The sequence below is a fragment of the Streptopelia decaocto genome (genome assembly GCF_964273445.1).
Source record: "Streptopelia decaocto genome assembly, chromosome: 14".
Taxonomy (NCBI): domain Eukaryota; kingdom Metazoa; phylum Chordata; class Aves; order Columbiformes; family Columbidae; genus Streptopelia; species Streptopelia decaocto.
The window spans coordinates 5524495-5550291 of record NC_138669.1 but is presented as its reverse complement, the minus strand read 5'-3'; the positions used below and the strand labels follow the sequence as shown (position 1 = coordinate 5550291).

At 51.2% G+C, this 25797-nt stretch overlaps 1 protein-coding gene across 2 annotated transcripts in view; it reads right to left on the bottom strand.

The window, feature by feature from the left end:
• CTNNBL1 (catenin beta like 1) overlaps nucleotides 1-19692 on the bottom strand; it is a 43783-nt gene extending 24091 nt beyond the window's left edge. The window contains exons 1-7 of one of the 2 annotated variants that reach the window (XM_082065102.1): nucleotides 19567-19692; nucleotides 12451-12639; nucleotides 10024-10130; nucleotides 8498-8637; nucleotides 4915-5012; nucleotides 2670-2763; nucleotides 1712-1803 (exon numbers count right to left, since the gene is read on the bottom strand). In XM_082065102.1, coding sequence (XP_081921228.1) covers nucleotides 1712-1803; nucleotides 2670-2763; nucleotides 4915-5012; nucleotides 8498-8637; nucleotides 10024-10130; nucleotides 12451-12639; nucleotides 19567-19596 — 750 coding nt within the window. In that variant the 5' untranslated portion in view covers nucleotides 19597-19692. Of the gene's footprint in view, nucleotides 1-1711; nucleotides 1804-2669; nucleotides 2764-4914; nucleotides 5013-8497; nucleotides 8638-10023; nucleotides 10131-12450; nucleotides 12640-18130; nucleotides 18197-19566 lie in introns of those variants that run through there. The other variant, XM_082065101.1, reaches the window with a different exon arrangement.
• Nucleotides 19693-25797: the final 6105 nt, after the last annotated feature.

Below are 25797 nucleotides of genomic sequence, written 5' to 3'. Positions count from 1 at the left end.
TGGTGGAGCAGTGAGCTATTAAGCTGTCCACCTGAGCCTTCGGAGGAGGTTCTGACAGTCAGAACACAATTACACAACCTGACGCCGAGTCAGAAAACAGAAACTCGCACTGCGCTGTGTGCCAGACGTGGACAGAACCCTGATGTTAACTCATCCCACAGCCCTTCTCCAGCAGTGCAAGGCTCTGCCCAGATGCTGAGGTCCTGGTTTCATCCCAAACACATCTGGCAGGGCCAGAGACTTGAGACCACGCGCTGCCAATAGCAAAGGTGCCTGGGCAAGGGTTCCATTAACGTGCAGCTCCCCGTGACAGCATCTTGGTCAGAAAGAGCAGCGCTGAGCACATGGCCCAGCCCAGGCACGGCTCACACAGACACACGCAGCACCGAGTTTATTTTCTGTGGAACTAAGCAAGGGAATTCAGGTTGTGATTATTTTACCTTCCCAAGTTTCTGGGTCTTTCAGCTGCCAGAGTAATTACAAGGCGGGCGGCAGAGCCACACTCAGTACACACCTGCCTGGAATAAAATTAACTCCGCTTTTTGTTTTTAAGCAAAAAAAATATTATTATGCTACTACCTGTAGTGAGAAATTATAGGTTACTTCTGCTAACAAGTATTTGAGGGGTACAGAGGAATTTCTGCACACTTAGAAAGCTGAGAGAGTATTTCTGTGATTCAGAGGCCTTCTGACTATAAAGACATTTAAATGTGTAAGTGCTAATAATGCCTTCCGAACAGGTCAGGAAAAAGGCAGAATCTGTTTGCTAAGTTTTCTTCACGAGTTCTGTAGGAGACGAACCTCCCTACAGTATTTTCCAGGGAATGTTTAGGCATCTTTTCACACAAGACAGAGCTTAACTGTGTAACTCACTGCCACAGGACGCTAAGAATATCAAAGAGTAATTTTAAATTCAAAAGGCAATTAGATGAGTTCAAAGAAAAAGCCACCGCCAGCAGCCGTTAAAAAAAGACATCACTCAGAACTCAAAAAAAGTGTTAGAGATGTAGGAAGGAAAGGCAGAAGTTGTGTTTTTTAGTTTCCCTGCTCACGGATAAGCTTTTATATTCCTCAGCCATGGACCATACAGGAATTATATCAACAGAAAAAAAAGATACTTTCTACTGTAAGACGTTTACAATATAAAGACAAGACAGAAGTGTGTCCATTTAAACTAAACTGCAGAGGAAACAAACCCTGAATTCTAGCTTTTCGTCCTTAAATTGGCTTCTCTTAACATATATGCAAAACTGGCTTATTGTAAGGGCTGCTTTAGGTGCAGAGCAGCTGCTCTGCGGGGGAAGGGGACAAGCAGAGCTCCAGCACTGGGTGGTGGACAGACCCTCATTCTCATGGCAGGGTGAGGGACATGTCAACAAAAATACCTCCCACAGAAACAAGTGAAAGCCTTCAAGTCGACTGAACATCAGATGCTCTTCTAGGCAAACACTACAAAAATGAGAGTACTTCTACTCACAGACTTGCATCACATTGTGTAAAGCCAACTCTTTCCATTTTGCTAGTTTATAAGAAGTTTTAAAAGGGGCAAACTTCCCAGTTTGAGGCGTTTTGAGTTCACTGTATTCACAAATGTTAAATCTTGTCACAAAGATAACCTACAGAAATGGCAAGAGCCAATACTAAACAGCTTTGGGCCTGTAACCCATCAGTTTGTGCTGTGACACGTCCCAGCACAGAGGAACCCGCTCACCTTCAGCCTCTTGAGCAGCCACTGCATCAGGCCCTGCTGCGCGGCCTCGGTGCACATCTCCGGCCGGAACTCCGCCATGTTCTCCACGATCGCTGGGGAGACACACACGAAACAGCCGCTTTGCCCCACCTGCTGCCCAGCCCTGGCCGGATTGACACTGCTTCGCCAGAAGGTCCTAGGGCTGCGCTGCTCTTCTCAAACTTACATCTTCCTTACAAAACCACCTGGGTTTTGAGTGAGACTTTAAGCTCAGGTGTACGATACCCTCTCAGGTTTCACATTGCCCACATAGTCCATCCTCAGTGCAACTCTCCTTGCTGGAAGAAGCCTGAGACACCTTCCCTCTACTGCAGCAGCGATTCTCACTGCACAAAACTAAACTAACACCAACAGCGGCACAAAAAATTCCAAAACTCGTGTTTCCAGCCTCCATCATTCTTCCAGTCCTCGGGAGATCACAATCCCAAACAACTGCAAGGAGCAGATGATGGGCTAAACGCTACTAACAGTGAGACACTGCAGAGCAGTGACTGTTGTACAAGGACTGGGGAACAGAGAGGTAACAACGTGCTCATATGAAATACAAATGTTTTGCTACCTAAAAGTTAAATCTATTCCTAAGACATAAGCAGCTCTCCTAAGGGAGAAGGTAGAGCTGACAGATGAGCATGTAGCAAATACATAAGCAGTGGAGCCCTCCTGGAGCAGGGCAGTTTCATCTGAGTGTCATCACCTCCCTGTGGGATGAGACACCTCAGAGCAGCCCTGGGGCAAACACTGCTCCAGGGACCAGGCTTCACCTCAGCTAAAGCCGAGCTTGAACAAAAGCTGCTCCAGGTCCTCTGCTGTCATGTTGGCAGTTCAGGAGGAAAGGAGTCAGGAGGGAAAGCGGGGGGATAACCCGCCCCCTTCGCTCAAAGGGCAGGAGGGAGCGAGCGGCTGCGCACCAGCCACTTACCCAGCGTGTTGTGGACGCCGTCCGCCTCCTCCTTCACACTCTCATCCAGGCGCTCTAAGTTCTGGACCAGCAAGGCCACAACCTGGCCCTCCACCTAAATCACCAGGGTCGTGGGAAAGATGAAAAGAAAGATGACTGAAAAAAGGAAGATGAAGGCGAAATACTGTTAATAAATAATAAAAATCAATAAGCCCTACTGAAAAATCCTACCAGACATAAGCAGAAGACATTAACAATCTTGCTTGAAAATCTCAGAGGAAGAGAAGGAATCACCAAGTAAATCTGGCACTATGTTTGTTCTAATTAATTAAATAACTTCCGTGTTTCAGATTAAACAGAAAAACATCTGGAGGCAAACATGCACCTTGTTGCAGCCTTATTTCCTGAAGCAGCCTGATTGATTTCTAATCCCTCTGCAGGGGTAAGCGCGCGGCCCCACGTCAGTGGCCTACACCTCTGCTGGACCTTCCACCTTCACGGGCACAAAGAGCTGGAGGAACAACCCTCCCACACGAAGATTCACATCCAAAAGCTGAATGATCACCAGTTGAGGCCTTGCATCTAAATCCCAGCAAGATGGAAGTACCAAGCTGACTTCAGTGAGCCAAAACCCAGACAAAGCAGGAGCAGGAACCTGCATCCGCAGGTGGAGCCTCCGACCAAACACTCACACAGGTATCTGTGACTGGGCAGAGCCTCTGGCCCACTCTGCATTGCGGACATGAGCCCGGAAAAGTTAAAATAACAGTGCCAACTCAAACACTGTTCACCAGCTTGGGGCCCAGTGAACCCCTGGAAAAAATACAAATCTCAGCCGCTGTAGAAGGAAGCGCAACAATCTTCACAAATACCCTACATTATACCTACTTCCTTAAAAAAAATAATCTGAAAAGCAAATATCTTAAGCTTTTCTCCCAAGCTCTGCCTGACCTGTTTCTTTCAAGGAGGACAATAAAACCTCTAAAACTTGGCTGTTATCAATGGGCTGGTGACAAGGCAAACAGAAAAAGAACTTTGTTTGATTTACTACCTCTCTGCACGTTTTACAAGAAAACATCTTCTCTAGCAGTTCCTCTCTGCCACTTCCTTCATCCAGCAATCTCTCCACGAAGGCACAGTAATTAAGAACAGCCAGAGGCCAGCCGGAGAACTTGGCTGCAGGCCACCGTCATTAACCTTTGCAAGGTAACATTACAGTGACCGGACAAGAAGGATTGTAGGAGAAAACAGAGCAGCTAAACAAAGCAAACAAAAGAAAACCCGCAATTCCCCACCTTTCCATTTCAACATAATAGTTACAGAACACAACACAGCCACAGCGATTCACAAACGCAGCAATTCAGCAGCATAAGCTGCCCAAGGTAGGACAGATACGGAAATCTCAGGTTTTGCTGGTATCGGTTCTCTGGAGGGCTCATGCTCAGTTCGGTGGCCGAGGAGCAGGGAACACCCAGCGCAAACACCAGGAAAGGGAGATCCACCCTGGAGACCAGGAGCCGCTCAAGAGTTACCCGGGCAGGGAGAACGTCAGGCTGAGCAACGCACCTTCTGCTGCACACAGGTCATCTTCTGGGGTTGTTTAACCTCTGTGCCAAAAAGGATCAGTACCTCTGAACCCTCCTCTGCCCTTAAGCTCTGCTACACGAAAACTTTCACACTCTTACTTCTTGTTCAGAACACGTACCCTCACTATAACAACACACATCCCAGTTCCAGCACAGGTTTTGGGGTCTGAAACAAGAGTTACTGAGTGGAAGACGACTGGTGACCCCTGCAAGAGATCAGAGCAGCCCCACTGTCCTTCAGCCAACCCAAACCCTGCCACAAACCGCAGCTTCTCATGGTGAACAAGCTCACCCTGTTCTGCAAGAAGGGAGGAAAATGTAAATCGAGCTCCTGTTTTCAATAGAACACTAAGTCACAAATATTACCTCATTCTTCCTCCCTGCACAAAAAAATCTCCCATCCTACACAAATCTTGCAATGTGAGTGTGTTCCTTCCAAAAAAGAAGTGGTTGAACAATGGGCAAGAAGAATCTGTTCCCCAAACTCTGGCATTCCGCTCAAAACACCGCGGTGTTCCCCAGCACACGTCCCCGCCGCGGTGAGCAGCCCCTGGCCCGGCCACCTCCGCCCCGAGGGCACCGGGGTGAGCGCGGCCACAGAGCGCGGCAGTTCCGCCACCGCGGTGCTGCACGGGCACACGCTGCTCAGGCAGCGAAATAATCCAGCGGCTACTACTTACCAGAGCGTCTATGAGGACTTCAGCTCCTTCTTCACTCTCATGGAGAGTATCTATATCAGTCAGCTCCTGAAGCAAGTCCACCACGGCTATGGAAACATGTGCAGGTGTTAAGGACAATGAACACAGAGGCAGATGCCCGGAGTATCACAAGTAGGGCGCTCCGGGGCCAGTGCGCTCATACAACGATCCAACACAGCCGAACATGTTCCAGCATGAGGGGAGGAACAGCCGAGCCCAGAGCACACAGACACTTCAGCACTCAGTCCTACAAGCACCAAAATCAGGGAATCCCAACAATTAGGAATGATAAAAATGAACATGATTGTCTGCTTACTGTCTCAGGCAATTTTACTATTTCTTGATATTTATTGAGTTTTTTACATCAACATTTCTAGAGCTGGTATAACCAGGCACCATTTTGCCTTGTCAAGATCGAACACAAGCAAAAAGATATAAGTTCCAATAATGTGATTTGGGTGTTGTGCTCTCAGCGGCAGTCCTGTAACCCGCCGCAGCAGGAGCAGCCGCCATCACCTCTGCCCAGCCCAATTAGGCCAGCGCACACCATTAAGCCAGGCCTTGCAGGAGCAGCACAGCTTCTGCCAGCCCCATTTTCACTCATTAACTCCAAGCTGCATAACACAAGGTTCCCTGGCTGCTCCACAGCCCTCCTGTACGACGAGACATATTCCAGCTCATTAGACCCACTTCCCCATTCTCTCAGACACGCTGATCAATCTTGCCTGAGTCCCACTGGGGCAGAACAGGGTTCGCAGTTTTCTGCACGTCCTATATAACAACTTTGTGATGAATCTCTTTAAAATGCCCCAGCTAACGAGCCAGGCTCCCAGTTCTCCTATTTGTGCATTTGCTCAGACACACGAGCAGCAGCAGGAAAAGCATTTTCACATGTCTTTCCTTAGCAAGGTTCCAGTTGTGACTTATCTAAGCTGAGGAAAGGCTGCAAGAGCTGCCTGTCTCAGGCCCACATTAACCCACGTCTCAGCACAGCAGATGTGTCTCACTAAGACAACCTCTTTCTTTCATTTACAGCACTCCCTACCCGAGGTCGAGCTCTCTGCACATGCTCCTGATGGCAATGTCACCTCCCGCTGCACCTGCCACCAGGAACCGGCTGGGCGGTGACTCCTCACCGAGCACAGTCACTCCTGCTCACACAAAAACATGGCCAAAGGTGCCAGGGTACCATTTTTAAAAGCAAGTTGCAGTACGGCTCAATAAGTTAAGAGAAAATAACCTGCCTTACATTTATTCTGCAAAGAATCAACTACTAATTACCAAAATCTGGAGGAAGGGACCGATATGAACCTTGTGGAGCTCAAGAGATGCCAAGTGCTGCCCGGGAAGGGAACAGGCTCCACTGCCCAGGGAGCTCCTGTTCCTGCCAGAGCATCAGTTGTCCTAGAGAATTTAGGGGACAGAAAAGCAAAACCTCACTTGAAGTTTTTGTGTCTTTCATTAATAAAACCCTGTCGGTGATCATCTTTCATTCACATGTTTTGTGTACAACTGTATGAATCATTCAGTAGATTATTTGCTCCCTCTGGACATCGCTTTTGTCTCCTTGCATTAGTCCCTCAAGACACGATATTTAAATCACATCTGAAGAGCCATTTGTTTAGTTCTCTCCTTGAAGAACTCATTTTAAAAATCTTTTTCCATTTGTTTTAACAAGAAGTCATTACAAAACTTGAGCTGTATCAATTTATTTTTGTGCTGAGATCTTCCCTTCAGTGGTGTTTCTATTCTGTCCGTGAGCAGCAGCGCAGTGCAGAGGCGTCGCTACAGCCTGGGTCCTGCTTCCAACGGATGGGAAAACACTTCAGCAGTTTTATAACAAGAAATATATTTTTCTCAAAATTGCAGTTCACAGGCCAAATTTCTACCCATAAACTTAACTGACAGGCAAGTTGCAAACCAATTAAAAAGAGTTCACAGTGGAAATACTGACAAGTCCTTGACAGCCGCGGTGACCCCAGGACACAGCTTTTCATGGCTGAGAAGACGAGGGAGCGCGTTCCCGCAGGCTCCAGCTGGGACCCCGCTCAGCACCCCCTCCGCTTGGATCTGCCTTGTGAATGAGAAACCCGGCACAAGCTCTTCACACCGTGCACGTCGTACACAAAGAGCCTGTGGTGTCTGGCAAAAAAATAAGCAATGGAACGGTGGTAGCCACAAAACTGGTTCTGCATTGTAGGTGCTTCCCTCCAACAGCAAACTGTTAACAAACATTCACTTGAGAGTAATTTCCATTCTGGATCAGAGACAAGGAAAGCTGTGCTGTTTGCAAGGATCAGCTTTCCACCGCATCGAGATTCAGCTAGATACAAGTCCAAATAGCCAAACACATAGCAGTGCTTTCCAATATAAACGAGTATGCAATAAAATATTTATGCTTTGTTTTTATCTCCTGATCGCTGCACCCACTTAGGAAGAATGAATTATGAATTCTTAAACACAAGGAAAAGTGCTAAAAAACAAAACAAAGATCTGTGCATCAGACCACAACGCTGAACACTTAACAGTCCTTTTAACACAGCGTATTTCAAAACACCTCAGAAAAGCTGCTTGCCTACATCTTTACAAACAAAGAAATAAGGAATAAATTACTTCCCAAAGGTCATGAATCAATAAAAGGGAAAAAGGAAACCCTGCTGTAGGCCCCAGTCTGAGTGCAGAGCTCTTTCCACCCCGCTTTACCGCTCTCTCTGCTCACTGGTGTTTGTCAGGACACAAACACGCCATCTCTCAAATCATCTCACAATTTCTCCGCTTAATCCACCGTAGAATATTTCACAAGCAATGCAAGCCGAGCTCCACTTATAGAGGCTGCACAACGGTAAGCCAGGCACAGGTGTATTTATCAGCTGGTGGCCAAGCACCAAGACACCAGGATAGTAAAAAAATAACACTATTTTTCTTCAAAACTACCAAAATCTCTAGCAGTATAGACAGAAAACCCTCTCTGAGATGTCCTCAGATCTTCAGAGGAACACGAGCAGTGACACAAAAACTAACTGAGCGTGGAGATGTCTCTGGATATTTAGGTAAGCAGAGGGGCTACCCAGAGCCCCAAGCACACCAAATTAAAGAGAACTGATCACACTTGCAAATGAAGACGTGGCACTGTGGTGAGCTAGTTCATGGCAAAGAGCTGAAGGTGTCACAGCTCAGCTTTCAACAAAAAGGGGTAAAACTCTTTCCTTTTTCCTGGGACTGCTCCAGACAAAGTCTGCACACAGATCAAGGCCCTGCGCTGCTAAGCCCGTACTTGAGCTTTTCCTCTATTGCTCATCTGTTCACGCTCTGACGCAGCCACTCAAGCCTAGATGAAAGGTCCATAAAACAGGAAAACAGAATAACAGCACTGAAAACCTCAGAATCAATATTACTTGAACAAAGAAGGCTTTCACTTGGAAGAAAAAATAAAGAGACATAAATTCAGTGAGTGGGAAAGAAGAGAAAAAATACACACAGAAGCCTGTGAAAGCTGGACCTAAGAGACACAGAGAGTCTGCAGAAAGCCTCTCGGGTGAGAGCTGATTTACCGACGGAAGGATATCGGTGTTGTCATGGCCCAGCAGCCCCAGCAGCGACTGCACCGCGTTGAGCTCCACCAGCAGGTGATACAGGTCTGGCATGGTGGCGATCACGTGCATCTCCTGGATGATGTCGTTCAGATCCAGCTCCGACTCCATGAACCTGGAGCAAGACAAGAACCGTTAATACAAAGGAAGAAGTACATCAGCTGCGGTCTTGCACAGCCCTTTTCAGAACAGAGACCAGCCCTCCCAGGGGGTTCCAGGGCAGGTTTATCCCCCTGGCTGAACGTGGCCCCATCATTTTGACCCTCGGCGCTGACATCCCGAGCCCAGAGCTCCAGGGCAGCTGTGCCGCCTCCTGTCCTGAGACTGCCCTTGAACCTCAACCACGACAGCAGGAGCCTTCCTACCATCGACATAACCAGACTTGTTCCAATTCTGCAAATCAGTTCAAGAACTTAGGAGAAAAAAAGAAAAATCAAGAGGTTGTGGCTACACCTGAAAACAACCACCTGCATATGAAATCAGTTCTCCAGAGCGATGCACCTTCCCCGGCTGCCACATATCAGTGTGGCAATTGTATCAGGCTGAAGTAAAGTCCATAAAAAGAATTTGAGTAAGGGAACAAACAGTAAACTGGACAAAACCCAAGGACACTCAAATGTAGGAAGAAATTCACTGAACATGAATAACAAATCTCGGTGAAAGGAGCAAGCGGCTCACTAGAACCACAGGTGTGGAACCAAACACCAAGTCTGTGACGGCTTTCAGAGCCCATCCAGCCGCTCTGCTCACCTGAAAGCTTCATACTATAGAATTATTTCCTTCCCACACGGACCACTGACTGCATATGGAAGCACAACACCTTCACGCAAAATGATGGTGTAAAATCTTTAATTATTTGGAAAGCAAAACTCCCCAGCCCAGGGTCTCAATCTTCCAGCCCACCCCCCAGAGACGCACCAGCTGCCTGTCAGCAGAGAGCGACCGCTCGGAGCCAGCGCCAAGAGAAACCCAGAAGGGAGAACTGCAGCATGGGCTGAGAACACAGACAACTAACCAAACAGAAACCCAGAAGGGAGAACTGCAGCATGGGCTGAGAACACAGACAACTAACCAAACAGAAACCTAGAAGGGAGAACTGCAGCGTGGACCGAGCTCCTCAGCGCTCGCTCTGAGCACCCAGACACCAACTCACCAAACCTTACTGAGTGTGTGCACTCCCAAAATAAAAACAACATGAGGTTTAGTGCTGAAGTTTCACAATCTATCATATTATTAATAACAACAGCAAGAATTTAATAAACTAGAACTTTTCCCTTCATTGCTAATTATTCTCTTTGTGCTGCCGGCCATGTACCAGTCACCACCAGCGTCTCCTTAATGCCATTTTTAATTAAAAAAGTTAGTCTCAAATACAACTGAGAACTACATGGCAATAAGTGCTGTTACATAAGCCTTGTGTAACTGAAAATGCCTGTATATCCAGGAAATTGATTTAGGGTTGAAAAAAGGAGTAAGAGAGAGGGGCCGAGCACGATCTTACTTCTCTGGGTTGTCAGGAAACTTGATCCGCAGCTCCTGGTTTTTGTACGATCTCTTCTCAAAGGTGAGAATCATCTTCTTCACTGAACTTTCATCCAGAGGTTCCTCCTGAGCAGAGGGAAGGGCAGAGGACAGAGCTGGGCAAGGGGAACACGGGACACCCCACTGAGGGCACCCGGGACACCCCCTGCACCCCCTGACCTGCTCCCCGCAACAAACCGCCCGCCGGGCTGGTGCAAACCAGGGTTCACCCGTGAAGGAACCAGCAGAACTCCCCTGCGCTTTCTGAAACTACCAATGACAAACAAACCCCTTGGGACAGCTCATCCTCCCTGAGCTGTGCTCACACCTGGGAGCACCAGGCACCACCACACACACAGAGGATTTTGCTGCTGACATGTAAAATGTGCATTGGCAGCTCATGCCCAGGGAGAGTTTCTTTTCTGAAGTCCACTGTGTTTTTTCTTTTTGTAGCTCTACATTTAACTGCCCCGAGTTTATGTTCTTTTGTATTTTCCTCGCTTGGATAAGTTTTCACTTTTATTTTAAAGTCTTTTTCTAAAGAAAAAAAAAATCAACATTTTACTCTAGTACTTTTTATTTCTGAAATTCTAAGGTGTTTCTCAGCTGGCACTACACATTTACATACACTAGCTGCATAACTTCTGCTGCCTCCCTGACACCTACAAACACGATTCTATTATTTTCCTTGTTTCATTATTTTAGTTAATGCACTTCTTTTAATAAAACATTGATCATATAGATTTTCTCGTGTAACCTCTTCCCTCTCCTTTATTTGACTATGCTACAACCACTATTAGAGAGAAGTTCTCAAAACAAAAAGCAAACCAAGCCCCTTCACATCTTAAGCCAAGCTGTGTGTCCCATCTCCTGTTCGGGATTAAATCAAGAGTTGCTTCTGGTGTTGAAGACTCTTTGGTTAGCGACTCTAAGCAGGAATCTTGCGCAAGACAGAAAACTTGAGTTTGTTCAGCAAACTCCATGTCAATAATAGCACCAGCCCAAGTCTTCCCTTACACGAGGCTGCCTGCAGCCTCAGGCCCAGCACACACTGCTGGTGTGAATTCGGGGTGTCCTGTGCAGGGACAGGAGCTGCACTGGATAATCCTGCAGGTCCCTCCCAGCAGAACAGTCTGGGACTCCAGCACCATCCCCCTCGTGGCACCACCCGTCCATCAATACTGAGTTGCCCAAACCATTTTCTCCCTGCACTGGGATTCCAGCCCACAGAGGCACTGTCACACACACCGGCTCTGCTTCCCCCTCTCGTTTGACTCTTCACTGTCTCTAAAACACCCCCCTGCCTCATCCGCATGAGGAGCTGCTCTGTATCTTGTGTTACCTGTGCATTCAGCATTACAGTGTCCTACAGATCAGCTTCCTTTCCTCAAATCTACTGTTACAAAGTGCATTTTGATGGCACTTTTACTAACCATGTTCCAGGATAATAAACAAGAGATTTTGGTTCCAAAGACACTTTGGACTTCCAGTCCTTAAAAGGTCCAGATGGGAGAACTGCACCTGATAGAGCCGCGGGAACCCCCAGGACCCGCCAGCTGAGAGGACTCCGGGCTACGTCCCTTCATCCTGGAGCACAATGCTACAGAAATCCCACGTGATCTTTCTCTGCCACCAGCAACAACTGTAATGGCAATAGCTCAATGTCAAACAAACGAGGGAGATTTCCAGAGACAAATGCTGGCAATGCTGCATACAGAGGCCACGATATTTTACAAACCTACACGATTCTGCAGTGGTGAATCTCACTTGGTTCTTTATCAAACAGGACACAGGCAGCAGGAAGCAAATATCTTCTAGATTTATACCAATCCATGTGTCGCATTTATAAAGTGATCTTTTCCCTGGCCCCTGGCAGAAAGGCCAATGCTGCATTGGATTTCTGTCTCCAAGGCTGGAAATCATTTACCCCTGACAGCAGCTGCCCCCTGCTCTGACCCCAGGCCCTGCTCGTACAGAGGAACGGTGGCTTTTTGCTGCTGCTGCAGAGACATAGAGAGGGGGAGTGGGAGAGGCTGCGGGGCTGGGGGCACTGACAAGGATAACAGAGTTAAAAAAACAGTGAGAATACAGAAACTTTTTCCTAAAAAACATATTTTAGAAGGTGATTTGGCTATTCCCAGCCTAAAACAGAGATCAGGCTTGAAAGCTTTCCCTTCTCTCTCCCTTTGCCCTCCCCAAGGCTTCAGAGGAAATCTCTGAGAAGCCCATTTGAAATGAATGAACACCCCGCAGGGCAGGAAAGTAAAGCCAGGACCTCCAGCTGCACGAGGCACGAGAAAATCACCAGTTATCATCTACATGGAAAGAAATGGAAATCACAGAGAAGTGACTGAGCGTTTGCTTATTTCCCGCTGCCTCCCCGCTCCCCAGAACACCAGTGATTTACTTCCTCCTCTTCCTCTTCTCCATCTCTCTCCATTATCTGAAGAAGTTTCTTCTTCTCATCATCAGTTTCATCCACAGCAACAGGCTCCTCTTCCCTGTGCCGACTGTGCTCGCGGGCACCCGCTTGTTTCCGACGTGCTTTGATTTCTTCTTCCTCTTCATCACGGGGTCTCTTTGTCCCTCTGTTGGGCTAAATCGAGAAATAAAGTGAATGAACACAAGGCTTCTGTGACCCTTGCAAACCAGAATCCCAATATTACAAGACATACTGAGGAAATTTTGCAAGTTGTTTAAAGGATTTGCTTACACAACACTTCTCAACTCTGGAAGCTGAAAGGAAATTAATTTAGTGAGGTGGAACATTAGATGAGTGGGGGAATGGCTCTGCCAAGAGCTGTGTCAGTGTCCTGCCAGGTTCGATCCATGGACACAGGTCATGGGCAGGGATCTCCGTAACCAATATTGCAGAGACCAGCAGATCAGCAACCTGGGGACCAGGACCTGGCAGGGAGACAAACCCACGACGTACAGACGGCAGAGCAACGAGCTCAGAGAGCAGAAAAAGAGAATTTACCCTCCTAGTATATGAGACTATATTAAATCCTTGTGTGCATCCTACCACGCTTTGACTTCCCGTCCTCCTGTCTCAAGGTTGCTGACACCGCTGCAGCCTCAGCGCCTGGTTTGGGTTTGCAGGACGGCGGCATCGCCGGCTGCCGCAGTTCTGCAGGGCCTGCACCACCTCGGGCCCCACCTTTACAGTTGGCTTCCAACAACTTCAGATCTCATTCCACATTCTCTACTTAATTGTCAAAATTAAAGGTAATTTGCCAGGGAAAAGAGTAAGTCCGTTAACCCTAATCCCATGTTTTAATTCTGGCAAAAAGGGATTAAACATTTGCAGCAGAAGGGAAAACTCTCCCTTCAAAACCCACAAGGATATTAGATTGGGTGTCTCACATTTTGTTGAAGGACAGACAAGCTGGAATGGCAGTACTGCATGCTCTGTACCTACAGGAAAACAAAGCTTCATTCTTCACTATTTAAAAGAAGCCTGTGTGCTAAGAACAATGAAAACAATTGGAAAAATACTTTTACTTTCTATCAGCTGCTCAAGTTCCTGGTGGATGATTTTGTAACCCAGCAGGTCCAGCATTTGTCTGACCTAGTTCATGAAACATGACCTGGCAGGAAGACCCCATTTTTCTGTTGGGTGGAATCTCTGTCTAAAACCATGAACGTCACATCGATGTGAGGCTGCTTTCCACTGAGATTTGGGCTCTTCTCCACTCGATTTAAAGCCAGAAAGCTGCAGTGGGAACAGGTGACAGTGTCACTCTCCTGCCAGGCCCCACGCGGGTGTCAAAGGGGAATTTCCAGCTCCTGGCAGGTTGGGGACAACAAACCTCTGAGACAACCCCACCAGGAGCTACAGAGCTGCTGCAGCAGCTCCTCGGCACAGCCCGAGACCGTCACCTCCTTAGGGCTGTGCAAAGGAACAACCAGCAAATGCAAACTCTGCCTGCAAGAAAACGACTTTCGGGAGACGTTTAAAAACAAAAACCCACACAAACAAAACAAGACACATCACCCACACCCCCCAAAAGCAACCGAAGTGTTAATTATAAGGAGAGGAGAGGGGTAGCGGCTGCCCCAGCAGCACCGGGAAGGTGCAGAACTCAGTTCCCAACCGAGGGCTCAACACAAACCAAGGCTGAGGAGCTGCAGCCCCCGTCCCCTCCATTCCGCCCCTTCCTGCCCACGGCTCCTCCGCTCTGTCCGTTCCAGACAGTCCATTCTCGACTCAAAGCTCCTCTCAGTGCTCTCAGGCACCTTTAACGCAGTTACTCAGCTCATAATGCAATAGCTGGGGAGCATAAGCACACCCGGAGATCCTCTGAAATGAAAAAATTATTTGCTTGAAGGGTTTTGGCAGCAGATTTTCAGGGTTGCATTTTTTATTTTTTTGGTTGTTGGGCTTTGTGGTTTTGTTGGATTGTTTTTGTTTGGGGCTGGGGGGGTCAGTTTTGGGGGGTTGTTTTTGTTTGGTTGGTTGTTTGCTAAGCAAATTCCTATTACTTATCTTCTAGCTACTTTTAAATATGATTTCACATAGAACAATTTGGAAACAAATGTGTCATTCACAACAAATAATTCAAACCCTCCCCAAGAAATCAACAATTCAATAAGGAAAATAAAAAGAAAAAAGGTGTTGTTCTAAATGACATTCTCAGGGAAAGGCTCTGGTTAATATACATTCCCTGCTCAGTGCCCCTAAGGGCACCCAGGTCTGTCCTTCCACTCACTCCTCGATAACCCCCAATTCATCCCAAAGCACCTCTGACAGGTAACGTTACAACCACAGACACAGAAATTAGTGCCACAAAAGTCCTGAAATTCACAACAAAAAGCCATCCGAGATCTGTCCCAGACGCTCCTCATGCAGTGAGTCACAATCTCATTCCTCGCTCCCATTTCTAAGATGAAAAAAGGAACAAAATCCCCGGAGGCGGCAGCGGAACGAGGGAGGGAGAGAGCGGGGGCTTGTCAGAGCCAAGGTGCCGAACAACAGGGACTGATCACCTGAACGAAACCCAAATTCAAACTCCATCGTGAAACCAACACCATCTCCTCTGAGCACACAGCCCACAGCAGCAGAATTTACACCCAGCTCCAGTCTCAGTCTTTTAATCCTTTTTCATATGTATGCATTGTTGAGGGGAAGGAATCGTCTGTAACACAACAGAAATCATGATGATGAATTATGGAGGTGCCCCGCGTGCCGTCATTAACGCTGCCAACACGCCGGCAATCGGCAGTAATTGAATTCCCGGGCAAACGCTATTAAGAAGGCATTAAGGTTTTTCCTTTTGTTATTGATGTTACACAAAACCTTCCCAAGAACATTGCAGGTTTCCAACCAGCACCGTTAGAACCCAGAAATCAAGGCCTAAGTGCAGCCCCTGGGTTTGTGCTCATTTCGCAGGGATGCGCGGCCGCCAGCACCGGATTCACGGGAGCACCAGCCCTGGGCACCGGTTCCCACCTTCACATCACGATGGTGTTTGCTACGGGATGGGTACCAACCCACAGAATTAAACACGTACATTGCTGCATTGAGACTGGCACATTTTGCTAAGCAAACACATAAATTGTGTCTAAACATGTTCATTTAAATAATTTCATGGCTTCACAAACATCTACACAAGTTTTGCTTTCTGGTAGAAAAAGGAAAGTTAATCATTTGATAAATAAATTGTGGGGTTTTTTACTCAGTTGTGCTAAGGTGCATTTGGCAAGAAGATGGAATTCATTAGGAAATGCACAAGAAAAGCATTTTTAAATTGTTTTGTTAGTTAAGCTTAATTTTGTTCCTCTTGAATGCAGTGCATTCACAGTAATTTATTCAGAAGACATTTTCATTTAAATCTAACACTGGTATCAATGCACACACACAAAAAAAAGGGTTTAAAAAAAGCTGTAAAAAACCCTGACATTTATAAATTCCAATGAAGTAAAAAAAAACTGGTGATCAGTAAAGGGAGAATTATCTGCTTCTCTTCCAGCCTTCAGCTGCACTTTTGGCTGTGAACTGACAGACCCAACCGTCACAGACCCGCTCCAGACATGACCGGGGACACACAGTCCCTGTGGGGACACACGGCCCCGGGGCTGTACCTGCTCCACTGGCACATTCACATCCCATGCCAGAGAAACGCAACCTGCTCAAGCCCCGCCGGCCACTCTGTGCAGCTGCTGCCCCACAGCGTGGGGATAGGGACCCACAGCCTGGGGACAGGGCCCCTGTCAGTGTGGGGACAGGGATCCCATCAGTGTGGGGACAGGGACCCCACCAGCGTGGGGACAGGGACCCGCACCCAGCGGGCTGAGCTCCAGGGCTCCAGCTCCTCCAGACACTGGGGTCTGGAGGAGTCTCAGGGATGGAGTTCCACACCAAGACAGCTGCTCTGCGGGTAACCTGGTTACTGTGCAGCTCACAAATTATTTGTTAATAAAATCTGAAATAAATCTTCATCAGCGATGCAGCCTGTTCTGTGCCGCCAGCTCGGCGGCTGCGGCTGCTCAAGCCCTGCAGAACCTGCGCAGCGCTGGGCTACGAACGCAGCCCCGAATCCCCAGGGGAATCTTCCCTCCCTTCTGCATTTTGCTTCTGGCATTTGTGATAAACCAGACTACCATCAATCCTACTGGTTATTGGTTTTACCTCCTGAAGCACAACACTCCTATCTGGTGCAGGATCTGAGTGTTAGAACCAGGGAGAACTGCTGCCACGAACACCTCGAGAGCCCCAAACCCACACAAACGGGGGGCAACTGAAACAGCAGACGTGTGCTGAACCCACAAACAGACAGCTCCTCACCAGCCCACCTAACGAACCCTTTCCCGTCCAGACTCAACCCCGCAGTGGGTGGCGGGACCGACCCTGCTGTGACACACACGCTGCAGTTCAGTGGCCAAGATCACACCCCGAACAGTCAAACAAAGACCCACTCGCAGCCCCGTCAGCGCCAAACACCAGCTGTGCGGCACAGCCTGGGCTCCTGGTTCAACCACGGGCAGGACAAGAGCCAGCAGGTAAGGAGGCTGCAAAGTGACGGAGCTCCTGCTCAGCCACACCGCCTCCACCATCAGATACATCCATTATATCACACATTGAGAGTTAATCAGCTGTGCCAGCAGCAGGAATTACGCGGGGCCTCCTCCGTCCCACCACAACCTGCGCTCAAGCCATTCAGACACGTGAGCCCTTATCCCATTATTTACTGCCACTTTTGTTACTTGATTTTACTAATATTCCATTAAAAAATTAGCAGTTTGTAATGATCTCTCACACCGGTGAAATCTGCATTTAATGAGTATTAAAATAATCCCCCTTACATCTTCCCAAGACAATTGAACGAGATCTCTGAGAAGAGCAGAGTTGGCTTTGTCCCCTAATTACCCTCTGTAATTGGAGACCAGACACAGGATCCAGGCGTAGCCTTTCTGGGCAGAGCAGCAGCAATATTTAATCATCACTTTAGACCATCTGCAACTGTTTTGCAGCAACACATAAAGTTTATGGATTCCTGAGCTTTGTATAAACCGCCAGGTGCTGGTTAATTGTATTTTTTGTTGCGAGAGTTTCCTTTTCCCACTCTGACAGGCACTTGGTGCTGAATTGGTGGCACGGTGCCTGCAATCTTCCACGCCGAGTCTGGCACTGAGGGAAAACATCATCCTGGTTGAGCAAGGGCACAGACCAGGCATTTAGAGACAAATCCAAAACAGGGTAAAAGACAAGCAATTATTCTGGGTTGAGCTGAGCAGACTGGCTCATTTGCAGCACGACATGGAAGCCAGGGCACGGAGACGCACACCAGTGTCATCTCCTCCTGCTCCTCCACTCCTTTCACCTGTTTTCACCATTTTACCCAGTTCTGGAGGATTGAATTCATCGACACTGAAATCCAACACTTACTCCGAAGCGTCAGCTACCGACACAGAAACCACCCATACCCAGGGGAGAGACCAGAACCGCACAGAGCAAGGACAAACCCTTCAGAACCACTTCAGTAGTTGCCTGAGAGCTGCAGAATGTTCTGTCCCGCAAGCAAGCATCATTTCAGCAGCAAGAAGTTAAAATCATAACACCCAGCACCTTGGCAGCATTTCTTTACCTCTCGCCCCACAGAACCCAGCCTCGCGCTGCCACGAGCGGTCACCCTCATCTCAGAAACCTCGTCCCAGGGAAAGCTGTGCAGAAACCAGTGAGATCGAGGCAAAGCAGCTGCACACCCTCCTACAGAGCAGAATTGGATCCTGTGGCTTGGCAAGAGGAAAACAAACAAAAATCCAAACTAGAACCTGGCTAAAAAATTAAAACAAATAGAAGTTCAACACAGGTTTGCCTTTACGCGCCTTAGATGTAAACTGCATCAGGATCATTAACTGTCACTGAGGTGGGGAAGAGCAAAGAATTTAAGGAACATGAGAAATGATCGTTCTAATATGATATTGAAAAATCACAGGAAAAACGGTCGGGATGGAAACCCAAAGGCAGAGCAGATCTCAGTGTGCACAGTGAGGCAGGAGGGGTGTCGGACAGTGACCCACGGCGGAGAACGGCCCAGCAGGGTTCCCACAAGCCATTCCCACAGCCACACCACAGTGTTTTCGTACCACTGGGAAAAGAAGATAAGAAATTTCTCGAACCCAAAGGTAACTTTCCTGCCTGCCCTATGCATCCCAAACAACCCGTTCTGACAGTACAGGCACATCCTGACTGGCAGAACACACTTCTCAGCTCCCAACACACGCAGAGACCCTGGCCCAGCATGGACCAGGCTGGCAGGGGGAAAGCAGCTCAGGTAACGGTATCTGAGTGAGGGTGTAGTAACTCAAGTGTAACAACTGAGAGGTCACGTAACCCCCTACTCCATCATGTCTCAGTGTGTTTCTTACCCCCGTTCTGCAGGGAAAGGCCCTGGCTGCAGTTTGCCCCAGAACCAAAGTACGAACCAACACTGTCGGGTGCGCAAATCACAATGAAAGTGGTTGAAACATCATCACAAACCGGAGCTCTGGGTCCTGACGCACCGGGAACACGTGGAATCCACCCCCGTGTCACCACACGCGGGATTCAACACATCTGCCCGTGAACCGACCTGAGACACCGGCCAGAACGGGCAGAGGAGGGAGGGGAAACGGGCACAGGAGAAAAGGAACCTGTTACACGAAGGGAAACTTTCACCAAATGCTTGGGTAAAGATTAAATTAAAAGAGTTTTGTCACAAAGCAGGTAGGAGGAAAAAAAAAAACAACCGAAGGGGCGGGCAAGGCCCAACCGAGCAGCCGAACGGGCACGGGCGGCACAGCCGCGGAACCGCCCGGGACAAACGGCCCCACGGAGCCGCGTTCCCGATGAGCCGCCGGTAGCCGGGTCCCAGCGGGGCAGCGCTCCCCCGGCCCGGCGGGGCAGCGGGAAGGGCCGGGCCGGGCCGCTCCCCGCGCACCGAGCGCTCCCACCGGCGCAGGACCGGGCAAGGCCCGGGGGAGCAGCCGGGCCCCGCCGCCGCCCCCCGAGCGCCCCGGGAGCCGCCGCGGGGCCGCTCACCTGGTAGCTGAGCAGCTCCCCCACGTCCATAGCACCGGCCGGGCCCCGCCACCGGGAAACTGTCGCCAAGCACCGGAGCCGCACGACACCGTGCCGTAAGGCAGGGAGCGCGGGCGAACCGGGAGGGCGCCACTCTGCCGGAAAGCGAGGCGGGAGGACAGGTGCCGGAAAGCGAGAGGCGGGAGTCGCCACACTGCCGTAAAGCAGCCCCAGGATTCTTGCGGCCAGGAGAGGGCAGGGGAGAGAGCGCCGGGGGGGGAGCGCCGGGGGGGGAGCGCCGGGGGGGGAGCGCCGGGGGGAGAGCGCCGGGGGGAGAGCGCCGGGGGGAGAGCGCCGTGGGGAGAGCGCCGTGGGGAGAGCGCCGGGGGGAGAGCGCCGGGGGGAGAGCGGGGCTGGGCCTGCCCGGAGCCCGGCCTCGGCACCCGCGGTCCCGCCTGTCCGGGACCCCCCGGTACCGGGAGAGGAGCAGGAGTGGCCAGGCTGGCGGTGCTGCGGGCAGGGGGCAGAACCCCCGGGGACGGGCCCTGCAGAGCGCCCAGCAGCTCCCAGAATGGGCGTTTTTTTCCCTGTTTTCTGTCACCCACGAGCCTCCATGGGGCTGGGCAGCCGTTCGTCCATCGCCAGCACGTGCTGCCCACACCCGCCACCAGCCGCCGTCACCGTGAAACGAGGCCCAGAACGAGCCCCGGGGGCGACGTGATGGTCCCTGTTTGCCGAAGTGACAAATAGTCCTGTAATCTGCCGAGATGCAGAACCACTGACAGATTAGAGGCATTTTTCAATTTAACAAATATGAATAATTAGAAGAGAGTCAACTTGGCCAAAATCTTATTGAATTTATTTCAACTATCCTTTAAAAAACAGCTTTGAGCTAAAATAATTTTTCATAACATAATGATCGCAGATATTATGCAGTTATCTCAGTAGGAGTCTGGGTTGAGAACACTCACAAAATTAAAAATATATATAATGTTTTCAAAGAAGGCCCTGGCATCCCCCGTTGTTTCAATAAAATACAGGAGGTATCAGTCATGACAAAATTAACTCAACAAATCTGCCTGTTAGAGATGAGATAAATAGGAGATAATTACGGGATCATCCGGCTTCACCGCTGAGTGTTGATTCACCAGCCGTGCGAGCGGAGCAGCGACACTTGTGAGCGTGACACACACCAGGCACCAGTGCCCCCGTCCCCTCCGCCAGGAGGGTTCACACCCCAGTGGGTCCTCAGGATGTCCCCAAAGCCCCGGATCTGTGAAGAGCCCATACACACCCATGGGGGTCTCACCTGGCACCATGAACCCTGGGCTGCGAGCTCAGAGCACGGGGCAGTGCCACTGAACAGCCACCGACTCCGCTGTCCCCTCCTGTCCCCGTCACACCGAATGGCCACATCGCTGTCTGGGAAACCGGGCTGTCCCCGAGCCGCTGTGGGGCAGGACCGGTAACAGATTTATCCATAAGGGCAGCTGGAGCACAGGGACAGAACATTGAACTGAAAAGTAAAACCAGGAGCAAACCTGCAATCTCGAAAAGCCCCAAGGAGGCGAAGGGACAGGCTAAGCCAGCCCCCTGGGCACAGGGACACCGGCCACTCTGGGGGCTCCGGCCAGGTGCGACAAACCCACAACTGAGAGCCCATGGCAGCTCCACACCCCTGGCACCACCCACCGTGGGGACCAGGACATCACTGGGACCTCGGGGCTGCCCAGCCAGGGGCAATGGGACCTACAGCACCTCGTCCCCTGTCCTTGGCAACATCCCGGGAGTTTGGGGTGTCCCAGCCCCTCTGCCCTCAGTGCACCAGCATAACAGGCAGCGATGTCCTGCTGACCCTCTGGCCTGCCAGCAGGCACAACGGCCACCCGGTGGCACCTCTGGCCCTGGGGACACAGAGGGACCAGGTCCCGGCAGCCCCCGGAGATGGGGACGGTCCCCAGCTGCAGCACTGGTGCCGCAGGAGCTTCGCAGGGCACGGGGAGGCTCAGCCCTGCGGCGGGAGGAGAATCCTGCCTTAATTTTATTCCAAGTTCAGGTTTCAATCCAGATGCCTGGAGATCTAATTCCGAATAAATAATTGTACTGAGTAACCCAGGTCCCCTGGTGATTAACTAAACACACTGAGGCTCACTGAAATTGAATTAGTGGTGTGCACTCAGCCGTTATTACCCTCCCCACGTCATGAATATTAATGAGGGGTTATTAAGAAATGTAAATGATGCCTCAGGGGGTTAGGAGCACGAAGGGTGCTGGGCCGTGTGGGCTGATATGACAAACCATTAGGAAAACAGCCTGATTGAAGCCACTTTTTAATTATGTCAGATCTCGCTCTTTCTCGGGCACAGCCGCGTTTCCGGACGCTTTCGCTTCTATGAAAATGAGAAAAAGGAACAAGTTACAGCTGGAATGTGAAATGAGCGTTTGCAAGGTGGCAAAGCCGCAGCCCCCGAGCACCCGGGCAGGGGTGGCGGCCGGGCCCTGCCTGCACCTGCGGGTCCCCACCGCCACCAGCCTGGGCCCCCCAGCTGGGCATGGGCAGGGGGACAGGGGGACACCAGCACCCCCACGGCACCCACACCGACCTGGGCCCCGCAGCCCCTTCTTTCCCCGGTTCAGCATCACTGCCCAGCATGGCTGGTAAATCTCTGGATAAATCTCATGCATTTTAAGAGGCTCTTGCTGGCGTCCCCGCGCCACGGAATCAGAGCTGACAGGTGCAGCTGAGTTAATCAGAGTGGATAATGGAGGAAAAGAAAGAAATCTCAGACCAAATTGCTGCAGGAATCATGAGCCGGGACTCAAAACCATCCAATTAAACCGGGGTGAAGCTTAAAGGGGAAGACGGCCACGCTCTGAGCCTCGTGTCCCACCCAAGAGGGAGAAGGGGACCAGTCCCGGGGCAACCCCAGAGCCCCTGTCCCACAGGAGGGTCATCCCACTGGGGCCATGCCAGCATCCGGGTGCAGCCAGCACTGCTTCATTGGTGGTTTACTTGTAAAAGGGACGAAACAGGCCTGGGGCTCTTCTTCCAGAGATAACATTGGACCTGATGCTTTAATGGGGAGGCGAGTGTGGTCCCTTCCCAGCCCTGGTTCTGCCACAGCCACCATCCCACTGTGCCAGCACCGGCTCCTGCCTGGCGTCTGTGTCTGCCCGCACCAGCGCTGGCACCCACGGTTCGGGAGGGCCAGGCTACCGGACAAGCTAAAAAACGAGCATTTAACATCACCAAGGCCCATTCCTGCAGCAGTGGAAATGCACCGGCATTGCTGCAGTGTGAGCATGGGCGGTCAGGATGGGAACACGCGGGGAGCTGTTGGTATTCAGGTCTCTGCATCGATGGCTCCATAAGACCAGGCTGGCCTCTTAATTGCACCCGCAAGCACTGAAATTACTGAAGGGTAAAATGCAAATGGGCTGTAACCTTCCCAGAGCTTGCACCACCTCCACGCCAAAAGGGCGGCACCTGCATTTCTGCCACTTTTTCTAAATTGCTGCTGGAGCTGTTGGGCGATTGCCCCCCAGCCCCTCGCAGCCTTCACACCCCATCCCAGTGCCGCCATTCCAGCCCAAAGGGTTTGGGGTGATACCTGCCGCAGCTCCCGGCCGGGGTGCCAGGTCCCGGGGCTGAGCGCCCACTGAGCCGGCCGGCACCGCAGGGCCATTGGGAGACGCCAGCTGTGGCATAACATTTAATGAGATTTTCATGAACCTGCCGATTCGATTCATTTGGCAGGCGGGCAGGGGGGGCAGGAGTGGGTAATTAAAAGGAGCTGATCTGTGAAATCCAGCTGCGGGGAGGGCGAGCAGGGGGAGCCGGGCTGGTGCCCCCACCCCAGTGCGGTGACCACGGCCAGGCTGCTCCTCCATCCCCGCGCCGGTGCCGCTCGCTGTCCCGGCACAGCTGGAGCCAGAGCGGCACCTTATTTATGGCTCCGCTTCCCCGAGTTAAACTCCACAAAGCGTGACAATCAAAATTAAAGATTTCTCCAGAAAGGCAGCCTGGGGGGAAATCACTGCTGAGGCCAACAGAGATTTCCCAACGGTGACTTTTAAATTAAAGGGGAAAAAAAATTTCTTTAATTTGGTGGCGTGCTTGGGATGCAGCTCACTGGCCACGTTATTATCCAGCTCAGCAAATGCTCCCAGAATTCGCTCACGCTCCAAATTTCCAATCTTGAGACAGCGTGTCCCCACCTGCGCCAGCGGCACAGCCCTGTGGTGGGGACACAGCCCCTGCCACCCACCGCACCCCCAGCACATGCCAGAGGCACTGCCAGGCCCAGCCATGGGTCACAGCAACATGGCTTCACCGTCTGACCAGAGAAGCCACCACTTGTCCCCAGTGCAGGAGTTGCCCAAGGTGACAGGGCTGGTGGCCCCAGGACAGCCCTGCCCAGAGCCACAGGGAGCACAGGCAGCCCCAGACCTGCCTCCCCTGGCACAGCTCTTCCCCTTCCTCTCCCCCCGCCCCTTCAAGATGAAGCAATGAAATTATTTTTCTACTTGAGTAGTTTTCAATTTAGATTAAGAAAAATCTGTGCTCCGTTAGCGACGTTGCAGTAAATCACGAGCGAGCGGCACTCTGCAGCTGACAGCCCGATCGCTTATCGGCTGCAAACCCTTTTTCACACTGACAGGCTCCAAGTGTGACATTGAGCAGGGGCAGCAGCAGCTGGTGTGGTGACCGTGTGGGGAGAGGGACCCGCGGCCAGAACGCACCCTGGGGCACCACCCAGAGCAGACGGGATCAGGCCCTGGGCACCACAACCTGGGACAGACCTGGAGCCGCAGGGGCAGCCCTGGCTCTGCCAGCCCTGGCACTGCTCCTAGGGCCACCATGGGAGCCGTGTGGGTGACATGTTGGCTCCCACCCGATCCCCACGGCTCAGCAACATGCCGGGGCTGAACCAGCACCTACTGCCAGAGCTGTTTGGTGCTCCAGCATCTCGCTGAGCTCCGGCCCGCCTGTCACCACAAACAGCTCCCAACACAGCCGTGACGATGCCCATTACTGGCTGCCCACGGCCACACCGGGAGCAAATCCACATCCTCAAGCCAGCGCCGTCAAAATAAGCATTTGACAGAAAACAAACTTTTTTTTTTCCCCCCTCTGGTTCTTCATGCTTGTTTATCGCTTCCAGGGGACAAGCAGAGCTGTCAGTGCCTGAACCTCACTCATCCGTTTAACCTTGGGGGAAGAAACACATTTGCGGCGGGTAACGTGCATCAGATGGTGGCACTGGGAGCGCCTGTAGCTGCTGTGCCTGATGGATGGGCTACACGGGCCTCGCCTGACCCGCGCTTGTATGTTATCTGCAGCGCTGCGGGAGGCTTTTCATCACGCCGACAGCTCCAGCATCACCTGCCTGCCAGGAGCTCCTCGCCAGGGATGGCTGCCGGCAGCAGTGGCCAGGAGCGGCCCAGCCACGCAGCTGTGGCTGGCACCGCGCCGGGGAGAGGCCACCGTGCTGGGGGTGGCGCAGACTCCGGCTGTGGTGGCACTGAAGGGACAGGGACAGCCCTACTGGGAGCAGAGCTGGCGCCTGCCATGCCCAAGGGGACAGAGGACGCCCTCACTGCTGGCAGTGCCACCAGCCTGGTGGGAGAGGCCAAGCTGCTGCACATGTCCTTTGGGTGACGTTCTGCCAACGAGGGGTCCTGTGACAGTGACGGAGAGGGTACGGAGCTGGGCAGCCCGGAACCCCGGTGACAGATGAGCACTGCCAAGTGCCGACACAAAAGCCATTTGGTGTGGGGAAATGATAGATGCTAACACTAATTTTAAGCACAGGCAGCTGAATTCCTCCAGACAGTCGCGGCGCTCAGGATTTAGGGCACAGCTGCTGGGTTCAGATAAGGTGTGAAATCAGCCTGGCGTGCACGGTGTTACTTAATAATGAACGTCTCATGATGGATGGGGGTGGCTCAGTGATACAACCTCCACATTTGGAGCCTTTCAAACCTCTTGCCATCAATCCTGGTCCCTGCCAGGCGACAGGAGGGGCAGCTGGTACACACCCGGCTCAGTGGGCACCCTGCCTTGGGCTGCACAACCCCCTCCCGCGCCACGGGCACCTTCATACTGGCTGCAGCACTGTGGGGAGCCTGGGGCCGCTGGTCCCTCCAGTGCCACCAACAGCACGGCCCCAGCAGCTCCTCATACTCCCTCCAGCCCAGGACCATCACTGGCTGCTCCCGTGGGCCACTGCTGCGTGAGAAGGGGGATGG